Genomic DNA, 21,847 nt, shown 5'->3' with positions numbered 1-21,847 from the left:
GATCGTTTTTCCTTATTCAGTCACGCAACGAAGATTACCTAGCGGGGCGAAGCCAACTTACATTTCTAAATCACCTTATAGTCCTTGAATTTCTATTTCTTTCGTTGGTTTCAAAATGTCTGAAACATTATCATTTTGTTGAGTCGACATTGTTTAGATCTAGGGGGGAAATGAATTGTAATAATACTCGTTGTTCAACTTGTTCACATGTTTAGACATCAGTTCTCATTTTCAGTTTTCTATTTTCATATTTTAATACACGTGCGCGGGAGTTTTCTGGAAACTCCAGATTTCTCTCACAATGAAAGAGCTTTTATTCTCTATGCCAAAATACTTGTCAGCTTCGCCTTTATGGCACCATTCATTTCGTTTTTTTTTTTTTTTTTTTTGTCTTCTCAGACCGAGAGCATTCGATATAGCTTGTATAGCTTGGCAGATTTTAAAAAAACAAGGGCTTGTATTATAGACGAATTGCACTACTTCCTTTGAAGCTTTGTTACAAAAGGCGGTTTGTTTGCTTACCTCTTTATTTTTGTTTAGTTTGGTCTTGTGTTTCTTTTGTAGAGTTTATTACATTAACATTGCAAATATGTGACTTATTGGAGAGACTGTGCTTAAGCTCAGGGCCAAATCTTAAGAGGATCTTGACATTTGTCTCTAGATGAAGTAAAATATTGGAATAAATTTGAAGGTCCTCTGGTTCAATTGTGATTTAATTCTGTCACGTGTGGTAATTTAGCGATCTTTTGTGTAAGTGGCTAAAATTAGCAAAGATTACATGCCGCGCGGAACACTTTCGACGCGAAAATTGATGGACAAGAGATCTTTTTGTTGGAGTGGTTCTAATTATAATCTAATCCCTATGGACTTCTGCTGTGGCAATGGTTGGTGCAGTTTCTATTTATCCAAGCGAAGATGAAAGATAAGAAGTCTTTGCGAACAAGAGAAGGCGGTGAGTTTGAGAGAAACTTGTTGAAACGCTATACAGTGCCATTGTGTGATATATAATGTTCATTTGTTTGGCAATTTAGTGCATTCTTTCTGGGCTTAACTTTGGAGTTTGGATTGTCACGTTAAAGAAATGTTTCCTGTCGTATTACGGCGGCTTTTAACCGATGGATATTTCCGCACAGTAAATAATTCGAAAATAAGACCTCGCTACTATCGACCACCCGGACGTTGACGCGCCCGCATCAGTCGACATTTTCTTTGTGTGACCACTTTTAAAACTGTTATGTTCGCTTTTTACTATAGAATCTGATAGGATTCGTGTCTACGTTCGAGTGCGACCCAGAACAGCTGAGGAAGCGAGGCGACGAGAAGATCCAGGTGTTGAATCCGATAACTTTGAGGTGAGTATAAAGTACTGTTAAATTTTCCTGAAGTGTAAATGAATTTTGTGGTCATGACTCATTTGCTCTCTACGCTTGTCAAATTACTTTCTTCTCCGTTCAAATTCAATATTGCATTTCCTTGCAGATTTTAATGACGTCTGTAACATTTGATATTTGATGTACGATATTTATCAGTGCACTTCCGAGAGGCCTGAATATTTGTTCTGGAAAATTCATTTTCCAAATGATAATGACCTGAACGTAGTTCTTTGTTTTGATTCAATTCCTTTTTACTCTTGCTTAAACAAGAAGAGCAATTCTGTTTTTCCGTGTGAGGTTGTGTTACAATATCGGTTACAAGAACCTATTAAGAAAACTCGAGAAAAGTACTCGATACGATATAGTGATAGTGATATTACTAAGGCGAATTTCAAGTTTAACTTGTTTGTATCTCTCAACTATTTCTGAGTTTAATCAAAACCTTATTATATTTGAGTGTATGTGAATAATTACTACATAAAGTCATTCAAAATTCCATTAAAAGATCTTATCTTGGAGATAACAATTAAATCTCAAATATTACTTAACAACAGCATATCCAAAACGGCCACCAAAGCATACCGTTTTTATGAAGTCCGAGCTTTCTTATTATATCACATGTTATTTTTATTTATCAATGTATTAAGAGCAATAAACTTAAGAACTCCCTTATAATGGAAGATAGGCTTTACCAGATATGTGGAGTTTCAGCATGAATGCATATTTATTAAAATCCTCATTCATGTTTTGTGATGAGTAAAAAATATCTCCTCAGAAAACCAAAGAATTAAAAATATGAAGTGTTTTTTGTATATCTTAAAACCACAGAATGCAATTGACAAACTTTTAATATAACTTTTAGATATTCTTTGTTTTCTTGGCAGGGATAATCAAAAAATAAAAGTAGTCATTTATCTGTAGATATGTGTGGGTATTTATAAGAAATTGACCAACATATTCACAAAAAAAAATTTAGATTTCTGATTAAAATTTATAAAATTATATTAAGAAACAAATCAATCAAAAATTACTATCATTAGCTTCCTTTTTAAGGAGTTATTGTTAATTATTTCTCTGTTCAAATAAGAAAATTTGTGGTTCTCAACAGCTGATCCCAAACACATTTTGCAAATAGAAGGTTTCTGATGTATAATGGGTGAATTTAATTCAAAACATTCATGCTCTGTTTGGAGTTTATTACAAACATTTGAATGTTTACCTGTGATGAGAGCCAGACCACAAAACAGTGGGTCAATAACAAACTATTGAAAAAACTTAGGTGTTTGTCATATATGATTAAGCTGAATGCTGTTTAATTTTACCCCCCATAAATGAGAGAAGCCATGTGGATCAATTCATTGTGTTGCCTCACTATAATTATATTGCATGACTTTTTGAAAGAGAGCCCTTGAAACAAAAACCTCACTAGAATCTTCTTCATAGGCAGACAGCTGGCATCAGTTTTTTTGTTTGTTTTGTATGTTACAAAGTCACAAAGCTTAAATTTGAATGTGAAAGCTGAATATTTAGTGTGGGAAAAAGAAGCCATAAGATGTGGGCACACATGTAACCAGCTATAATAAATGTATTAGTCTTGCATGACCATTTTAAAATTGGAAATGAATGATGCTGGAGCCATTATGTGATTTGAGGGTAATATGCACATATGTAATGATTCAACCTTTGAGCTTCATGGCCATGCAACAGCATTCTCAGGTGAAAAATTTGTTATTTTCAGCAATCAAGTCACTGAACTTGTCATGATCTTTAAGTCAAATTGTGTTGCTAATGATTAATCACATCTTCCTTAACTTTTTTAAAATTAATGACTATCAATTATTTTCTAGTTTTAATCTGTGACAGAAAACATTTCCTATATCATCTTGAGTGGAGGAATTATTCTTTGCAGGTTTCACTGAATGATGCAAGAGAGAGAAGATACAGATTTGATCGCATCTTTTCTGGCCAGACAACCAACAGAGAGGTGTGCTGGGAATATTAAATTGTTATTTTATACCATGAATCATATAACCTACATTCAAATGCCTTTGTGAAACACCTTAGATGGGGCAGCACGCTCCCCCCCCCCCCCCCAATTACCCTGTGATCAGGCACACTTTGGTAGTGTTAGGAAGGGACTGGTGCAAGAGCAAAGTAGCAGGAGGGGGTAGGGGAGACTGGTGGGAATGGAAGTAGCTTATCATTCCTGCCTTCCTACTCACCCCTTTTTCCTTATCCCTTTTCTTCTCCCCCCTTTCCTCTAGGCCCCATCATCAACTGGAGTGCCTGCTAGCACACAATAAGTAGATTTGAAGTCAAGGTCTTATACAGAGTCACATATTCAAACCTTTCATTTTTGACCTAGCCTTACATGTGCAGTGAATATTCTTCAATTAATAATTGCAACTTCTATGGGCATTTGCAGGTCTACAACACAGTCGGCAGACCACTGCTTGATGCTGTGTTTTCAGGCTTCAATGGAACTCTCATGGCATATGGCCAGACTGGAACGGGTCAGTAGCACATTTTCCAGTAATTACATGGGACTTAATTCTGGAATGTCCTGCCAACTTTATGAGCTCATGGAGCTATCTTTTAAAATCAATATCTAAGAGCTTACTTTAATTGTAGGGAAGACCCACACCCTGATGTCAAAAGATGGCATCTGTGCACTTGTGGCAGAAAAGTTATTTAAGAGGATCCATTCAGACAAGCATCATGACTACAAGGTTAGTGATAGCTGATAAATTTGTAATGCCAATATGTAACAATTTCAGTACTCTTAGGTAGAGGAAAGGTGGGAGATATGGTGGCCTAATTGTTTGTTACCCTAGACTGTGTTCTTGGGAAAAACACTCAACTTTCACAATACCTTGCTCTGCCCTGGAGATTAAATGGGTTCTGGCAAATTATTAGGGAAGCCTGATGAAATACTGGAGTTTAACCTTGGAATGGACTTGCATCCCTTTCAGGGGGGAGTAGCATACTCTGAGTCACTTCATGCTGTGGAACCTGGATAAGCTCCTGCTGCATGCATGGTCAACTTGGCTTCGAGTACAGACTTTAGTGAGAGTAAATGGAAGGGCTTAGGTCAGAATATTCCGAGTCTTTTATGTGGCATCCCAAGAAATTGCTTTATGCTTAAAATGACTCAGCTAACTTTACTTAAGATGTAGGAGTGAGAGATGATGTTTGGAAAAGGAGAAATTTAATCTTACATTGCACACAGCAAACGTCAATAATTTAGGCAGATATTTTTCATGCGGCTCGGCCTCTTTATGCCGCTTTAAATTGCCCTTCAGTTATTTTCAGACTTCAGTAAGGTATCTTATTCCCCTCTTGAAGTCTCCGTCTACAAGTGGTTCAGGAAAACTTTTGCACTTTGTATGCAAACACCAGTGGGTGACATATCTGGGGAGGGGAGGGGGGAAAACAATGCTTTTAGCTTCTCTTACGTACAGTGTGGGTTTTAACCTGAAGCTTGTTTGACAGTTATTGTTGCGATTTTGAACTGTTCCTTTGTAGGTCTGCATGTCTTACCTTCAGATCTATCAAGAGAAGATTTACGATCTGTTGAACGCTAATTCCAAACTTGAGCTGGTGCTCAGAGAAGATCCGACAAGAGGTAAAGATTTATTTTAAACAGGAGCAAGCTACATGTAAAACACGTACCTTCTTTTCACTCCGTTGAGGACGTTGGTAGACCTCGACGGAATTGGCCTCAGAAATAAGTTCTCATAGATAAGGTTATCTCTAATCAGCTCAATACCTCAGCTGAGTCTTTTTGAACTCCTCTACACGGTTCAGGCCGAACCTTCGGTGCTCAGAAGGCAGCCAGAAGCGATCGGGAAAGAGTGAGTGCCACTTTACGTCCCAGTCTCCCTGAATAGTGCAAACCAAAGCGGTCAAACAGAAGCAAAGCTGACAGCATGTTGATCCATGTTTTGTTTCAAGTGGCCTGGCTGTTGTGAATGCCTGGCCGCTTTAGGCTTTTAGTCATATAATCATTTGTAAAGCCAGTGTTGTGTTTAAAATCAATCCCATGTTTTTCAGGTGTGTATGTAGATAATCTGTCGGAGTATGTCGTTAGGGATACTGCTGAAGTTCTCTCCTTGCTGAAGCAGGGGAGAAAGAAGCTCATCTTTGCTGAAACGCGAATGAACCGCGTCTCAAGTAGGTTAGTTTTGCCAATAATTCAGTCCCTGTCTAATCCGTGTCGCTGAAATCATGAGTGCGCTACGCAACGAAAAATTACGCCTTACGGGAGCACGGGCAATTTCCTGCTGCGAAAACTTACAGTACTCACACTGAATATGCTAAAATTACTCACTGCGTAAACATACATGCTACTTAGAATTACCCCCGGCCTTCAAGCCGCCAAAAAGGGGAAAAAGGTCGTATATTATGCGTCGCGCAAAATTGTGCATCTTGCAAATTGAGGGTACATTATGCTACGTTAGGAGTCACGTAAAATTGGTGGCTTGATGGAATTGAAGACGCTGAGTGCACCACTATTGCACGTGCACGTGATTGTTCATAGATAATTGCAGTTCTAAATCTTCCTTACAAGGTTAACTTTACAAGAAGTCATCACTCATCCTATAATTTTGTTTTCGTTTCACTGTAGATCTCACTCAGTTTGTCAGATAACTGTGGAAAGAACGCGCGCTAAAGACGGCAACAAAGCAGGAGCAGAAGGTGAGTTAGCGGGAAATTTCTCAGGAAATAGGCTCGATTTTGTCTCCAAACCCGCTTCGAACATAAAACATTAACCTTCAACTAGAAAATCCTTCCAACGTTGACGAAAAATCTGCTGCCCTCCTAGATATATGTTCAGTTGTGCGAACACTCTTGTTCGTGATGAGTAAGTTCATTGCACAGAAAAAAACTTTAAGCCACGGGAAACTTCCATCCTGAAAGTAATAAACCAATCGGGACTTGCCCAAGTTGGTAACACTTAGGCTATGATTAGGTGTTTTTGGTGAGTACTGCTAGTACATATAAATTCCCTCTATGATTCTCCACACAGAATTCGAACTTACACTTCAAGAAAAATAATGGAGCAACCCTTAACTGACATTTATGTGTTCTCGGTACCAGGTTTTTCCAGCGAGAGTAGCCTCCTGTCTCCTTCCTCCGCCATGAGACCCCCGTCACGGAAGGGTGTACGATCCACCGGCAGCTTAGACCGACTTCGCGAAGAAACCAAACCTCGTGACTTCAGCGCACCTTTAAAGAAAACGTCTGCAAAGCAACAGAGCTTCATCCCGCACAGAACCTCTACTCCAGCCTCCAAACGTAGTCTGTCGCGCAATAACGATTACAGACACAGCTTTCATTTGTCGTCACTTCCAGAAATGACGGTCACGCCTGATCGGCCGAACCGCTGGTCTATAGGGGACATGACTAGTAGTTTGACGGGCTTAGGGGGGTCTTTGCCATTCTCGTCGAGTGCTTCACAAGGGAGTGATCTGCAACGTTCTATGGAATCTGAACTGGAAAGCAGTACTGAAAGTGAAGGTTGGCCGGTAAGGCTGATTTCTATTCAACACGATTTTCTTGGAACACGAGAGAAATGACGCTTTTCCTTTTGATTAGTTTTACTGCTTGCTTATTTATTAGTTTGTGTGCCTTTCATAGTCTCTTCAGATATATATCGTTTTGTAAACTGTTTTTTTTTTGTACGAGCGATACCACGAAGGGCTTCCACAATCTAGACCCCTCAGCCAAACTCCCATGGAACCGGTCATTATTATTATATCACCGGAAGGGGGTTACCTGATCTCAGCCCGTAAGACTCTGAGGTGTTCTAGTGTTACCCCCTCATTGGTAGTCAATTTCCTACAGTTGCCCCTTCATACTCTACCAGCGACGACTGATCCAACCTCCGTTCCCCCTGAAAACCATGTGATCCCTAAAAAAAAGTTTGACCCCGTGATAGATAATGAATGGTTTCTAAGCCTGACTCATAAATTTGCTCCTTGTTTCCTCCTTCTTTAGTCGATAAAGACTAATCGATGTTTCTTCTTTCAGAGCACTCCTAGCAGTCCTGATATTCCAGAATATAGCTTAGGAGAGGTGAGTATTATCAGCTGTTCAGTCATTCTCACAAGCCAAGCCAAGTAACCCATCCCCACTGGAGCAAATCTTGTTCCTAATACATGAAGTAACAAGGAGTATTCGTAGTCGTATTAGATGAAAGTCCAACAAGATAGCCTTCCTCCCTCCCCCTTATCAATTTGTCAAGTATCATGGAAATTTCTCTCGTAACCATGTATACTCATGTGTAGAGAAAGTCACTGCGAGAGTCTGTGAAAGCGTCTTGATCAAGAACATGACAAAGTGAAAGCCTTCCAAAAAACCATGACTGTTATTTGAATTCAGGAAGATGACGACGACGATGAATCATTTTTGGAAGGAATCAGGATAAGCGATGATGTGCTGATCGCAGGAAGAATTAACATGTAAGAACATGCTACCAGCATTTGAGGACCGCACAACTGTTTGTTTTTTACAGTTGGAAAATATAACCTTTGAGAGATTCGTGACTTTGCTGTAGGAACATTCTTGCTGAGAAAAGGCTCACCAACAGCAACAGCGAGCAACAGCTTTACTTGAGCTTTATATGATATGATACGACATGATATGATATACCAAGCTGATGTTGCACAAGATAATTTGGTTCTAGCAGCTGAGTTGATATGGTGAATTGGGCATCGTAATTTAAGAGTTTCTTGTAAGGTGACGTTTCTAGAATAAGCCCTTCGTCAGAGCGAATAGGTGAAGGGCTATAACGTTCAAAACATCAGCATAAGAAACTCTTTACGGTGGCCAAGTTATGTTATCAACTCAGTTTACAAAATCAAATTGTCTTGAAACACCCCCCACCGACGCAGCACCACAATTTTTCTAGAAAATTATTCCCGTTATACATGAGAGTTCCTCTTAAGCAAAGTTGAGCCTGGATCTCAAAAACGTTTTAAATGGAATAGAAAACCGTTATGCCGGACCAAATGCAATGGCGGAAAACAACAACGTACTGCTTGCTTCAGCTAAAAGGAATCAGCGAAGTTGTTTTATATACACTACTTGACGCGGTTAAAATTGCTTTGATGTCTTTTAGATGCGACCTCGCAGGAAGTGAAAGAGTTAAAAAAGCTGGTGTGGAAGGAGAGAGACTCGCTGAGCTACAGCACGTGAACTTGTCCCTTTTAGAATTAGGGTGAGTTGCTTTAGCTTGTGCTCGCCAAGTGACCCATCTTGCTCGGAGCTTATCCCAGTTTTCATTTCCTGATCTTTTTTTTTAATCTAGCAACACAATTCACGCCCTGTCAGAAGGGAAAAGAACACATATACCCTATAGAAACTCCTCGCTGACTCGACTGTTACAAGACAGCCTTGGTGGGAATTGTAAAACAAGTTTTGTGGTAAGGTTCTTAAATAAAAATCCCAGAAATCATACCGACTATGAAAAAATTAATACCATAAGATATGTGGAAAGATTGAGAGAAAACGTCTGTTAATTATTTTGTTCCTAAATTTAATTAAACCCTTTGCTTTCTGTACATAACAGCCCATTGTTCAGAAAGCCTTTTGCCCTTTACATTTGCTTAAAGTGCGTCATACTAATTTTTAGTTAGCTGGGCGGCGACAATCTCACCTAAATTCCTGATTTTGTTGGTGCATTTTTGGGCGCACACCTACAGTGAAATGGATAATGGAGAATTTTACTTACAACAGACATTATTTGATTGAGGATTGCAAACAGAGCTCGCTACATGCCCGTCAAGCATGACTGACTGTTTGTCAATCCAATCAGCTCGAGAAGAGTATGGGCATGATCAAAGACTCGAGTTCTGTCATTATTCCCACCCTTGAGAAAAAAAACTTATTTTCCTTAGCAGCAGCTGTTTTCTTTTTAGCCTAGAGTAGTGAACCTGTCTGAGTTTAATCCTTTAAATTCCAGATCCAATTTTTTAATCCTCCTTACTGACAAACATACAATTCCTATAATGTTTGTTCAAAGAATTTTGTATTGGATCAACTAATTATCCCTAAATTGATATTTTTCTTCATTCTCATCACATATGTAGTTGATATTGTATTGATATTGTAAGGAGAAATTCTCTCTTGGTCACTCATGGGAGTTAAAGGGTTAAATGTTTTCAAGCCGCTTATCTAAAGTCAATTAAAATTTAAATTTTCGAGATATCCAGTGCAAAACAATGATTCATTAGTCAAGAGAAGATCTTTTTGTTCTTGGGGTGGAGCTTAAGCTCTCCTAAAAGTCTCGCGGGAGTTTGGAAGAGGTTAATTTGGAACGCCAAGGTTCAAAGCTGGTTTGTATTTTTGGCTTAGTTGTAAGTCTCTTTGGCGAACCTTTGGTCGGCGGGTAAGTGAAACTAAAAATGAAACCTGGTTGATTATTGACTAGACACTGGATAGTAGTAGATGAAACGTCGTAAATTTTAAAAATCTGAGATTTTGCGATCTATAGTAAGCGCATTCTTGAGGCCTTTGTTTTAGGTTTTTCAGATTTCTGTTCAGGCGACCGGACACTCGAAGCGTTTGCTTTCCAGAATTGGTCACGATGATCCACAAACCATCTACTTTCCTCGATTTCTAGTCAATAATCAACTAAGTATTTGTTGCGCTTGTTACAGACATGTAAAAAGTTCTCTTTTCTTTGTTACAGATGTGTATCTCGCCGTCTCTAAGAGACGTCAACGAGACTCGATGCACACTTGACTTTGGTCAGCGGGCGCTCAAGATTACCACCACAGCATATGTAAACATTGAGGTGAGAGGAACCACTTTATGTCTGTTGCCTGAAGAAATATAAAGAAAGGCAAGACGTCATAAGCGAAAACTGGACAATTATGAAGGAAAAATAAATACAGCAAATCATAAAATTTCCTTCGTCCCTAAGAGGGTATTTCTGTTTCTCTTTAGGGATGCAAAATAGTGTAACTCATTTTTTTTTCTAATAGTTCACCATGTGCTTCTATTTTGCAAATAGGGCACCAGAACTCTCGGCACAATAGAATCGCAGCATGAGATATTCCTTCCTTACAGCGAATTCTTTTTATCTAAAAACGTTGCCAAGCATGCCATTTTGCTGCAACCGTGAGTTTGGGATCGATTCCCCTTTCATGCTCGCATGCCATCTGCACGAGGCGACGTTTATTTACAAATTGTGGTGGCCATCGGTAAACGGTCTGTTTTTTCGTATTTTTAAATACAAAAATGCGAAAAAGTAAATCATTAATTGATGTCTTGTGTCTTTCGTGACGAACTTGTTAAAGAAGGGTTATTTGACTTGTTCAAAATGTGATATAAGAATTTCGCTTAGCTTCGTGTTTTAGCGAAATACTCTCTTCGGAATTTTAACCAAACTCAACCTCGCAGTCAATGTGCTAGTTCTATGTTTTCGCAAGGAAACGCGGTTCGTAACTTTTTGATTTGCAAGTATAATTTACGCCAAAAACTTGCCCTTCAGTTCTTGATTTAATTTTAATTTAAATACAGACTCGATCGGAAGTAAGTAGTCATTAATTTTAGGTATACCACAAACAGTCTGTCAAATTCTGTTGTTCTATAACTAACGTCTTTGCGGTTTTACGCTCATGCGAGGACATCTTCGTCACTAGCTCTCCTACGACGAATTTTATATTAAGAATCCTTTGTGAAATTGTCGAACAGGATATGACAAAGCCTTAAATTTTATGTTTCTTTGATAGATTGATTACAGAAAGCTTTCGGAAGATTTGAGAAAGAGAATCGAGGGGCAAGGTAAGATATATATTATTTGCTACCGTGTCTGAAATCGTCTTTTGCGCTATCCTCTGTCTCGAATTCGTTAGTGTATTTGTTACCAACCAAGGTTGTTTTTCCATGACTGAAGATTTGCCGGTTACTGCTATGAAATAGTAGAATTTAAAACCCCGTCAGTGAAAAATTTGTGTAGACGATACCGAACCCTGTATGTAAATTTGAAAGTGGCTATCTACGTGGAAGTTTTGAAATATCGGCCTCACCGAAGCAAATCGTGAACTCGATTACGAGCATTGACGAATATCATCAAAATCTTTTTCACTTTTAGGAACGTCTGTGTAATTTCCTTGTGCTCGTTTTTACCAAATGAATTAAAACACAGTATTCTCTTTTCACCAGAATTAGGTAAATTCTCATCAGTGCAACACAATGCGCCCGCAAATGAAAGATGCGCAATGTAAACGCATCGCGAAAATTAGTAATGGATTATATTGCTCGGCAGCGTGGCTCATAACTTTAAGAGGTCTGTAAATTGTGTTTCTGGTTTTGATATGATAATATAATTGTCAAATAGTTACTTGCGGCAGCTAAGTTCTCAATCAGTGAAAGCATACTGCATGCATTTTCAACAAATATTTCTACGAAATTCGTTTTTTCGCTGTGAAAGATGCGACTTGATACGCTTAAAGTGATATATTGTTAACATTCATGAATTTACGGTAGGGTGCTTCATCTACTAATAGTAGGTTTATAAACATCTCATTGAGATATTAGGCCGCCTTTGGTGTAACAAAAGAGATATTCGAGAAGTTATTTCTTATCTTCGTTTTAATTTCCCGTCTAACCTTCTTTACACTCAATAAATATCCCGACAACTCTTGTTACTGTAAAATTAGATCTTTCCATATCAAGGAGTGCACTTCTTTCTCGGGATGGTTTGAAAATGGCGGAGGGTTGATATATAAAACAAAATTTATCAAAGCCAGTTAAACTTCACAGACACAAGGTTGAGACGACGGCAAATTAAATTGGCGCATTTATCTAGATATAAAGTGAGCGTCGCTTGAGGGGATTTTACTAGCCGATCTCGGTAATCAACGTAAATCTTCGGTCACCGAGATTTAATTCTCCATGATTCGCTTGGTGTACCTGTTATCATGATTTTGCGCTCAGCGCCAAGCAGAGGGCTCGAATCAATGAAATTACTTTTCAAGTTGACATCAACGTGCACAATCCTTTGAAGAGTTTGAAAATGGAAGTTCAGTGCAGCTTTATACCTTGGTGAGCCTGAATGTATGTGGCTTCAACTGAAAAATTTTCTGGCGGTTTTTTCGATATTTGAATTCGCTGCGATTGCGGTTTTGTTGTTGGTCACCACTCCATGTAGATCAAAACATTACGAGAGTGCGCGCTTTTGCTGCAATTTATCATCTATCGGTTTTTATTGCTCGTGTGGAAATATCAAAATCGGTTTCCTTGCGTTTGATATTAGATGATCAGAAGCTGATGTTTGTTTTCTTTTTTTCCGTAATTGAAGGTCTAAAAAATGCTCGCTTCGTGTGTGCAAACAAAAGGGCACATTACCTAAATTCTATCCTTTTCCAATTCAAGCCAATTAAAACCACAGTTCAGGGGTTTCTCTAAATATAATTCGGATTCAAATTTGCTTTTAGAGTGGCGGCAAAAAGTGAAATACGTATCATTGCATTCCCTGTATCGCCAGTTATTTGCAGCCGTCTTTGTCTTCCGCTCAGCATGTAAGTCACCTGGGTGGTATGACTTTAAATTTTGATTGGAGCGTATTTTTAACACTTTGCCGCCATTGGTGGCCATGTTGTTTACGTTTTCATGAAGCAGGTGGTCGCGTAAGTGGCTATCTTTTTGGTATAAACAATGAGGTCATTTCTGAGCAATATTCGTCTTTGCGGTTAAGTGAGGAAAATTGATATGAATTTCTACGAACCAATAAAAATAGAGTACGGAGTGTTGTCGCCAAATCGATGCAAATCGTCGTAGATCCTCGCCATGTTTGGAAAAATTTCGCTGTCAAATATTCTACACTACACCTGAAGCACACCAACTCTGGTGTTTGAAAATATTTGCGAGCCGTACAATTTATGTGGTGACCTGTTCAGAGAGACGTGAATCGTATTTGTACGGGAATCAATTTGACATATTGTAGTATTTACGGTGGACTAGCTGTGAATTTACCGAAAGTAAAACCATCTTGAGATTTATCGGTGCTCGATCAGACGAGAAAGACAACTTTTGCGTGGTCTAAAATTAATAGCACCACGTCAACAAACAGGAAGATGAATTTGATTGAAAAATTGTTCCGAAAATCTCCGCGAAATGGAGGTACGGATAAAAAATTATATGGCGAGATCGCCTTGAATATTTAATGAAACCAGCTACATTTGTTCATTTGTGACTTACAGTGGCGTCAGTATTTTGTCCAGTATCTCTTTGTGATCGTTAACATTTTTAATTCTTGTTGCAGAATTGGAGATAAAAGTGCAAAAGGATAACTTCGAGAAGCAAAGCAATGCTATCAAAAGTGATGCAGAGTTGAAATTGACCGAGGTACAAACTCTTTTGGAGACTGAGAGAGATCGCTTCAGGATCGAGGTAGGGTTTTTCGACAGTTTAAGAGTTAAAAGGAAAAAGTGAGTTACTTAAGTGGGAAATCGTTCAGCATCAATTCTGGAAAGTTTTTTTTTTACAAGGAAACAAAAATTGTCTATTATTGATAAAATAAAAAAAAATTCAATTGAAGAAAACGTATTTCAAAAAAGGATTACAGAATTCGAAGCATTGATCGTGGAATGACGGTTGAGGGAGTAATTTTTATTCTCGCTGAAACATACCATTCTCGCTGAAATATACCACGCAAAGTAAACTGTGAGGGTTTCAAATTGTGTCGTTCGAGGAATGGCTTGAAATTATACTTGTTTATCAGGTCTGCAGAAAATGATTGTCATTCAGCAAACTTTTTTGCGGCCGGCTGTGACAGCTTCAATGCCGCCACCTTTCAGTGGTACTAAACTCATCTTGAATTACATAGCATGGTGAAAAAAACAGAAAGCAATTTGATATTTTCACTATTTCAGCTGAGCGATTTCTTTGAGAAAAATAATTTTCTGTTTCACGGTATCAAATGAATCCCTTGCTGTTTCCTGTATTCCTTATTGATTTTTTTCTTTTTTCACTTTTGCATTGAGCTGAAATTAGTATTTATTTAGAATTTGTGAGTAGATAGGAATCATTGTGTCGGAAAATAAGCTTTTTTTGGCCTCTGAATGACTTGAAAATTTCCCGATGGTTCTTAGAAATATTCGGTCGGTACGTGCTGTGAAGAAAAACTTTCTGCATTGGCAGCAGATTTGTTGACATCATAACACGGACAAAGTTTATTGTTAAAGGGTCAAAAGATTGAAATGAAAATTAAAAAATAAACTTTATGGACATATTCTGCTTTTATTGTACACTGTAGGCAACGTAAAGTCTTTCAATGCAGATCTCTACTAAGCTTCTACCAAGCCTGCAGTTTACGAGACAATTTAACAAAACGGGTTATAAAAATAATACATTTAGTAGCGATTTCTTAATCCCGCAAAATTATCGAAGACACATAAAAACCATGAATCGGTTTTTTTCTTGTTTGCAGAATTTTTTTTGTGCCAATCTACTTGTAATCTTGTTTAAAAAACACACCAAAAAAATTAGTAGATTCTGTAAAATCTTTTCAGAAAACCTGATCTGAGACAATATCGTATTGTGAGAGTACCGTTTATGCTTTTTTCTAATTTAATTTATCACGTTTTATTTAAGACTGAATGCGAGAGAAAATCGCATTAAAATCATGTTTTTTCCCTATATTCTAAATTGTTTTTTACGCCATTTTTCAGCGAGTTTAAGTATTTCCATGTTTTGCATAAAGGTAAACTGAATTTAGGATTCAAAACAACTTAATTTCATCATTGTACATATGTGTGCAGATTTTTAAAAATATTTTATATCGATCTCAAATTTACATATATCCATGGCACTTTACTGTAAACTTCTCATATTCAGTTGGAGTCGTCTCTTCAAAATGTTAAGCGATTCTCTCGATATTGGCCATTTTCAAAAAATGTTACAGCGTAAAACAGTCTAGTTATTATTAAAGATTATTTGGTAGGTCTTTTGCAAGGTAGATTTACACGAAGGGAAAAAAATTACATATGCCGGATGAAAGTTAAAAAAAAAAAAGATGGACACAGGGTGACAGCAAAAGGAACTTGAATTGTAAAATAGAAAAATCAGCTTGTAATTATGTTAGGTACTTCCTTTGTTATTTGAAAGGATGCGACCTACCCTCCTAATCCTTTACGACCGCCAAGTGTGACAGGCATCTTCTTTTTTCCTTACATTATCACTGTTGAATCGATCATTACGATCATGATAAAAGGGTGCCGAACAATAACCAGGGAAGCCGATCAAACATTAATAACTTATGGAATGGACTGGTTTTTTATGGGATAATGGATTTAACTGCCAGTGGTTTTCTCTTTTTGTTTGTTATGGAAATAGGAATAGATGTAAGCGGTAGTGACGGGTTAAAGAACCAGTTGGGTCGTGCTCAGAATTAAAGCTTTTGCCAGGGTGGGAACTTTTTAACTTCTAATCTGACATTATTTCGCTATTTTTTGTAGATTGAAAATCTACGTAAAGAGAAAGAGAACCTTGCTAAGACGCTCTTCGATGAAAGAAGCCAGCGGCGCGTCCTCGAAGGAATGCACCATGCCTCATTAGAGGCGGCTGTGCTCATTGAGAGACAGAAAATCAAAAGCAACGAAGAGCGAGAAAAACAACGACTGCAAAGAGCTCTGGATGAGGAGCGAAGACGATCCTGGACAGTAGAACAGCAAACAAAACAAGAATACGAAAGAGCGTTGGAGGACGAGAAAAAACGCACCAAATTGTTAAAAGAGCTCGAACGCGAGGGACTGGAAAAGTCTCTTCAGGAGGAGAAACAGCGAAGCAGAGAGCTTGAGGAGCGTTTGGTGAAATCTCCCAGTCACGAGAGATATACACAGACGATAGCCATGTTCGACGAGCCGGATTTTCCTCGCATGCCGCCGGGAACAAACCAAACGGAAACACTGTATAATGTGTTGCTCGCAGAGATTATGTCACTTCAGTTGCTGTACCAAATGCAAGATCTCTCCCACGCCTGCAACGCCGACGACCCGAAGTCACGCGATAGCGGCTGTGCGGAGTACGAGGAAGAGGTCATTCACTCCGTGAGCTCGAGCGTTTTGGAAAAAGGAGGACTTTTATTGAATAACTTGAGAGGCAGGCAGGGAGGCGCTAGTCGGTTTTCGTTGACGAGCACCGATTCCTTACGAGAGTTGTACCTGTTACAGTTTCCACCTTCGCCGAAACTTTCCCGAGCATCACAAAAGACTGAGTCAGTTCCGATCATACCTTCAAAGGGCTCGTTGTCCGAACTTCATTCCGATTCGAACAAAAGCTTCATGTCGACAGATTGCGACGGGCCGAGAGGACAAGACGGAACATCGAGCTCTAGTATGGAGTCCTTTCTCGAAGAGCCGCTGAGCCCGCGTTGTCGGCGTCGACCTTGCGACAGTGGCTGCAGTAGTCAGCATAGCGACTCAGACCACTCCCCTGGGGCGGGTATACGGAGTCGGCCAATCGACATCGCAGGACGCACTCGAGCCCTCAGTAATCCTGTCAATCGGCTCAACGTGAGTGCATACGTACCGCTAGCTGAAGGGGAAGATGAAGATTTTGATCTGGCCGAGCCAGACGAGATCCAAACAGTCAAGAAAAGAGTCGACCATCTGGAGAACGACTTGTGCCGGCTGAAGACGGAGTTGGACGCGGAGACGGTGAACTTTTTCTCCGAAGTCTTCCGTGTGGAAGTGCCTTTCTTGCGAGAAGGAGGTAAATACATAGAATTTTTACACAGAAACTAGATGACAGGACTCAGTTTTAATTTTGTTAATTAAGATTGTGAAAAGTCGGTGTTTTTATGATAACTGTCCCATGAAAGCATAATGTATTAAAACCAATGGCTCGGAGAGCACAGACTGTCATTCAACGCAAAAGAGAGGAACTGATATCCTTGAGTACCATTCACTTGTTATCGCCGGGAAAGGGGGGGGGGGAAGGGGTGGGGAAGGATTTTGGGGGATCACATGGTTTTCAGTCGAAAGGAATCAGTCGTAAGAATATAAAGAGGGGGAGGGGCTCAGAAAATTGACTGCATATAGGCTGTTAATGAAGAGGGACAGAACCTTCTAATCAGACTGATGGGTTTTTGAATTGTCAGGTAAGGGATGAACTACTTAATACATACTTTGTTGGTTTCAGAGCTGTCCCGTGTCATGAGACGTTTATTTGAAGGTGTCAAGGAAAAACTTCTCTATAGAATATGCGCCGGTAAGTTTTCATTTAATTTTATTCTATTTAAACTTTAGTGCAGTTTACCTTGTCCTTCGAAAATACTTAACTGAATCTATTTAATACAAGGGGGAAATTCACTGGCTGGCCTTCATGTCATTGTACATCTGAGTTTTATTAAAGGGCTACTGCAATTGCTCCTCCAAGCCCCACCCTCCTCAAAAAAGGCTCTTTCCTCTCTCTCCCTTCCTCTAGACAAAAACTCTATAGTTGTAGGTGTATTGTTATTCATGATGGTTTACAAGTGTTTCCGTACGAAATGGAAGCTGCAACGATTCAAATATCGCAGGGTTTCGACTAAAGAGATTCAGACACATTCGTTTTGTATAGGGAACAACTCAATGTAAAGAAAGATGACGAATTATTCTTTAGGCTCTCTACAAGTTTATAACAAGCATGACCCTTCCCCATTCCCTCCCCCTCGCGCTCCCATGGTATTGATCGTATATAGTTCTGTTCAATACTGAAGGTCAACGCAGTCCTGTCGAGGAGGAAGAAGACGAACTTGACCTCTCACCACCCGTGCTAGAAGAAGCAGTGAACCTGTTACTTGTAAGCAAGACAGTCATGAGCTGCCTTCTTGTTTTACAAAACAGACGTAATACGGGAAAGAGCCACAACTCGACCACGACGGAGTTACCAACAGTTATTCATGTACCGTCAAAGGTATGTTTCGGTGTATTTTTGGAACTTGGGGAGGGGAGAGAGGGTGGTCGGTTGTGTCCTAATACAATTACGTACTCTCCCCACGAGGCTCTGTAGTGTTCTAATGATCCCTCTCACTGGTAGTCAGTTTTCTTAAATCTTTCCTTTAATCTCTGTTAGTTGTGACTGATCCCCCTCTGCCCCCCTTGAAAACCAAGTGATTCCTCCAAAGTCCTAGCCCCCCCCCCCGTGATGACTGATTTCCCCCTCTGCCTCCCCTTGAAAACCATGTAATCCCCCAAAGTCCAGCGGCATCACTCTTCATCCCCCCCCTCGTGATGACTGATCCCTCTCTTCTTCCCTTGAAAACCATGTGACCCCCCCCCCCCGAGTCTTACGGTACCCCCCTCCCCTCCCAGAGCGATGAATAAGAACTGGTCCCTTATTTCCTTATTTGAAACATTTACGACTTTGGCTATACTTAAACCCTATACACCCTAACATCAGTATGCACATTCTCCATACTTTCCTCCATATATTTACTGAGGTGATGACAAGGTGAATTTGTCAAACAGTCAAGGGCTTCTTTGGTTGGGGATCATTTCCTTTAATCTCGTGACATTAATCCTTGAATCAGGGGTGATATGGTAAAGAGAAATTAGATGCTGGTCATTCTTACAAATTAAAGGGTTGAGAATTGTCTAATCTATTTTTTGCAAACTAAAGGACGTGTTGCAGGAATCCGTCTGTCGGCGCTTTGGAAACAATTACGCTTGTTTACGTTTTCTTTAAAGTCGTAAATCGTTAAGTCCAATTTTGTTTCTTTCTTTAGGCTAATAAAAAAACACAAACAAGCCCAGGACCCAATCGATCATTGAGACGGATACGAAAAGGTAAAAATGCTACTTGAGAACGTTCTTGCTTGTGGGTTATGCGGAGTTGTAATGGTTAGCGAGCTAATCTTTGGAGGTCTGGGTTCGATTTTTAGCTGGGTCACTATTTCACTCTTACAGTGGGTCTCTCCATCCGAGATTGTAAAATGTGATAGGCAAACTATCAGAGAAGCCTGAGAGGGGGTGAGGGTGGGGGTGGGGATGGGGGAGGGGGAAGGAAAGGTAAGGTTTATGGACCAATATCCCATGTTGTTTACCCTACCGACCCCTGGAAAGCTTCAGCCTCTCAGCTAGTCAGTCTGAGGTAGGTAGGCAAAACCAAAAATGAGAAAAAAGGGAATATCACAAGTATTGAATGAGAACTATGAACAAACTATAAGCAAACTTGAAGCGCGGGAAAATACGTTGGCATGTAATTGGGCTCAGTATTGAACTGATTGTTTAAGTGGATAGTGAGAGTATTTTGGGCCAATCACAGAGCGACGTGAAACAAAATCAAAGCAATTTAGGATCACTTTAGACACTCAAGGAAAATTGCCTATAAGTCACTGCCTTGCTCCCTGTTAATCATTTTTTTTCCACTGATTGTGGTAGATGTAAGCGTTGGAACAGATCTGCCCGCCAAGATACAACTCAGTAATAAAGAATGTCAAACAAGTCTCCAGGAAATCTCAAACCGGTGAGTTGATGGCGTGTGCCCTTTAAAAAAAGTAAAAACATATAAATTCGAAACCTTCACCTTTTAGCATTTTCATTTCAGTAGCGGTTGACTTACAGAGAAAGCCGTATCAATGATCTTAGCGACTTTTCCTAAAAAAGTTTTTCTTGAAAGTGTTAATGGAGGAATATTTCTCACCTCTCTTTGCCAATTGTAAAACTTGGGAAGTACCAGTCTTTGATAAAGGAGACTTGTAAAAGAAGGGAAAAACTTGGAGAGAAAACTGTTCACGATAGACGCTATACTCAAGGCAAACTTGTCAGCAATAACATGGCGGTTTAACTGACAAAGAAGTCTGAGGTCTAAGATACTTTTCTTCTTTCAGAGTGCTGGCGATAAATTCGCCGCCTAAAGACGAAGTTCTGCAAGTCAATCCTAATCTGGAGGCATGGAACGACTTTCTTGATTCAAACGCGCATCGGACTTCTCAAGATAGCATACCACCACAATCACGTGACCCAGACGGCGCCTCCAGTGAGGGCGAGCCTGCGATCATTGATGAGAACCGCGAAGAAGTGGCCTTGGAATCAAGATATGAGGGCGTTATGTCTTACAGCGAAGATGACGATTTGAGAGAAACAAAAGGAAAGAAAAAGAAAAAGACGAGACTTTTCTCGTGTTTAAGTCCCCCCAGATTATCCATCCGAAAGAAATCAGAAAAAGCGAATCGGTCCAAACCAGAGACAACCAAACTGGTGATGAAAGAGATATAATATTATTTAAATTTAGAGGTTTTGTTTGTGTTTGGTCCGCAAAATATTTACTTAGTTAATTTGACAAGGGGCTCAGATAAATTATTTGAGTGTCTGATTTATTGAGGAGCACTTTAAAGTTTGATCAAATATTGCCCGTTTAGTGAAAATGAAATGTTCTTTCGTTTTAGTAACTTAAATGAACCATTACGCGCTTTAAAAAAGAAAGCAGTGTAATGATCTTGGAAGGTGTTTATATTAAAAGAAAATTAGTTAATGAAGAGTTCTTCTATTGTGAGAGGAAGTTTGACAGGTTATCTATTCAGATGGCGTAGATCATGGTTTATTTGTACTGTCAAAAACATTTTTTTCAGAATAATGTGGCAAATAGTATTTGTTTTGCTAATAAATGTTTAGAGCTTTGATAATTTTATATAAGTTATAATAAGTATATTGCTTAGGGTTAGGTTTTCAGTTTTCGTAGGTCTTGATTTTTATAGTACGTCCAAGTTATGAGTTAATAATCAAAATTAATGTAGTAACGTACATGTTCTATTATTTTGTTAAGTTAACCAAATGTGAAGTCGTTATTTTTATAGCAGTTGATAAACTTGTTTAAAATCTTGTTTTAAACATTGTCAAAATCTAAACGTACATTAAAGGAATATTTAGAAACTGGACAAACACTAGCTTAGCTTAATTGTAGTTATAAAAAGCTAGGTCATGCATAATTTGTAATATTTGGGTACTCCAACGATTGTAGCGCATTAGTCTCAACTTAGAAAATTCCACATTCATATTGTTTTCACTTTCATAATCGTGTCTTTCATAATCGTTGAATTTCATTTTCTTTCATTCTTTTCTTTTTTAGTAGTTTTGGATGTCGGTAGGTAAGGTCATGTCAAAGATTTGTCGTGAAATACTTTCCGTATTGATGTATTGAACACAAAATTTGTGTCGTGTAAGTAGTTGCATCTTTCTGTAGTACTGGTAAATTGTTGTTGTTTTTTAATTTCTGGAGAAAAAATAGGAGATTTATCTAAGAGAGGAATGAAGAGTAAGGTTCATTTAGTTTGTTTGGGCTACGAAAAAAAAAAAACGAACGTAGATGTTTTTTAATGAAATTATAAATAAAACCCGTATCGCGCACGTGTTTCTTTCTTTCTTGCCCAACGCCAAATAGAACCTAGAAAAGTACATAATGAAAGAAAAAGAAAGGAAATTAATCGCCAAATTTCGAATTTCGACAGATTGCTGCATTTTAAAGAAGCAATAATTACCCTC

The 21,847-nt window shown here is 38.9% G+C and overlaps 2 protein-coding genes across 2 annotated transcripts in view; one reads left to right on the top strand and one right to left on the bottom strand.

Annotated features, from left to right (window-relative positions):
• Positions 1-5,237, bottom strand: part of LOC149051037 (ficolin-1-like) — an 11,856-nt gene extending 6,619 nt beyond the window's left edge. Inside the window, exon 1 of the mRNA XM_089197394.1 lies at positions 5,046-5,237. The gene's annotated coding sequence lies outside the window, so the exon portion shown is untranslated. The remainder of the gene's footprint in view (positions 1-5,045) is intronic.
• On the top strand, positions 370-21,712 carry LOC113686383 (uncharacterized). The gene is made up of 22 exons (XM_027204001.2): positions 370-952; positions 1,255-1,352; positions 3,283-3,357; positions 3,799-3,886; positions 4,005-4,102; positions 4,899-4,998; positions 5,427-5,550; positions 6,001-6,071; positions 6,474-6,901; positions 7,407-7,451; positions 7,758-7,837; positions 8,497-8,595; positions 8,686-8,800; positions 10,069-10,173; positions 11,114-11,165; positions 13,648-13,775; positions 15,842-17,096; positions 17,526-17,594; positions 18,085-18,281; positions 19,093-19,153; positions 19,748-19,832; positions 20,197-21,712. The coding sequence occupies exons 1-22, from the start codon at positions 916-918 to the stop codon at positions 20,582-20,584; spliced, it is 3,798 nt and encodes a 1,265-aa protein (XP_027059802.2). The 5' UTR covers positions 370-915; the 3' UTR covers positions 20,585-21,712.
• The last annotated feature ends 135 nt before the right edge of the window (positions 21,713-21,847 follow it).

The sequence above is a fragment of the Pocillopora damicornis genome, chromosome 2 (assembly GCF_964200805.1).
Source record: "Pocillopora damicornis chromosome 2, jaPocDami1.2, whole genome shotgun sequence".
NCBI classification, from domain to species: domain Eukaryota; kingdom Metazoa; phylum Cnidaria; class Anthozoa; order Scleractinia; family Pocilloporidae; genus Pocillopora; species Pocillopora damicornis.
Note: the sequence above shows the minus strand (reverse complement) of the source record. Positions and strands in the feature narration are given on the sequence as shown.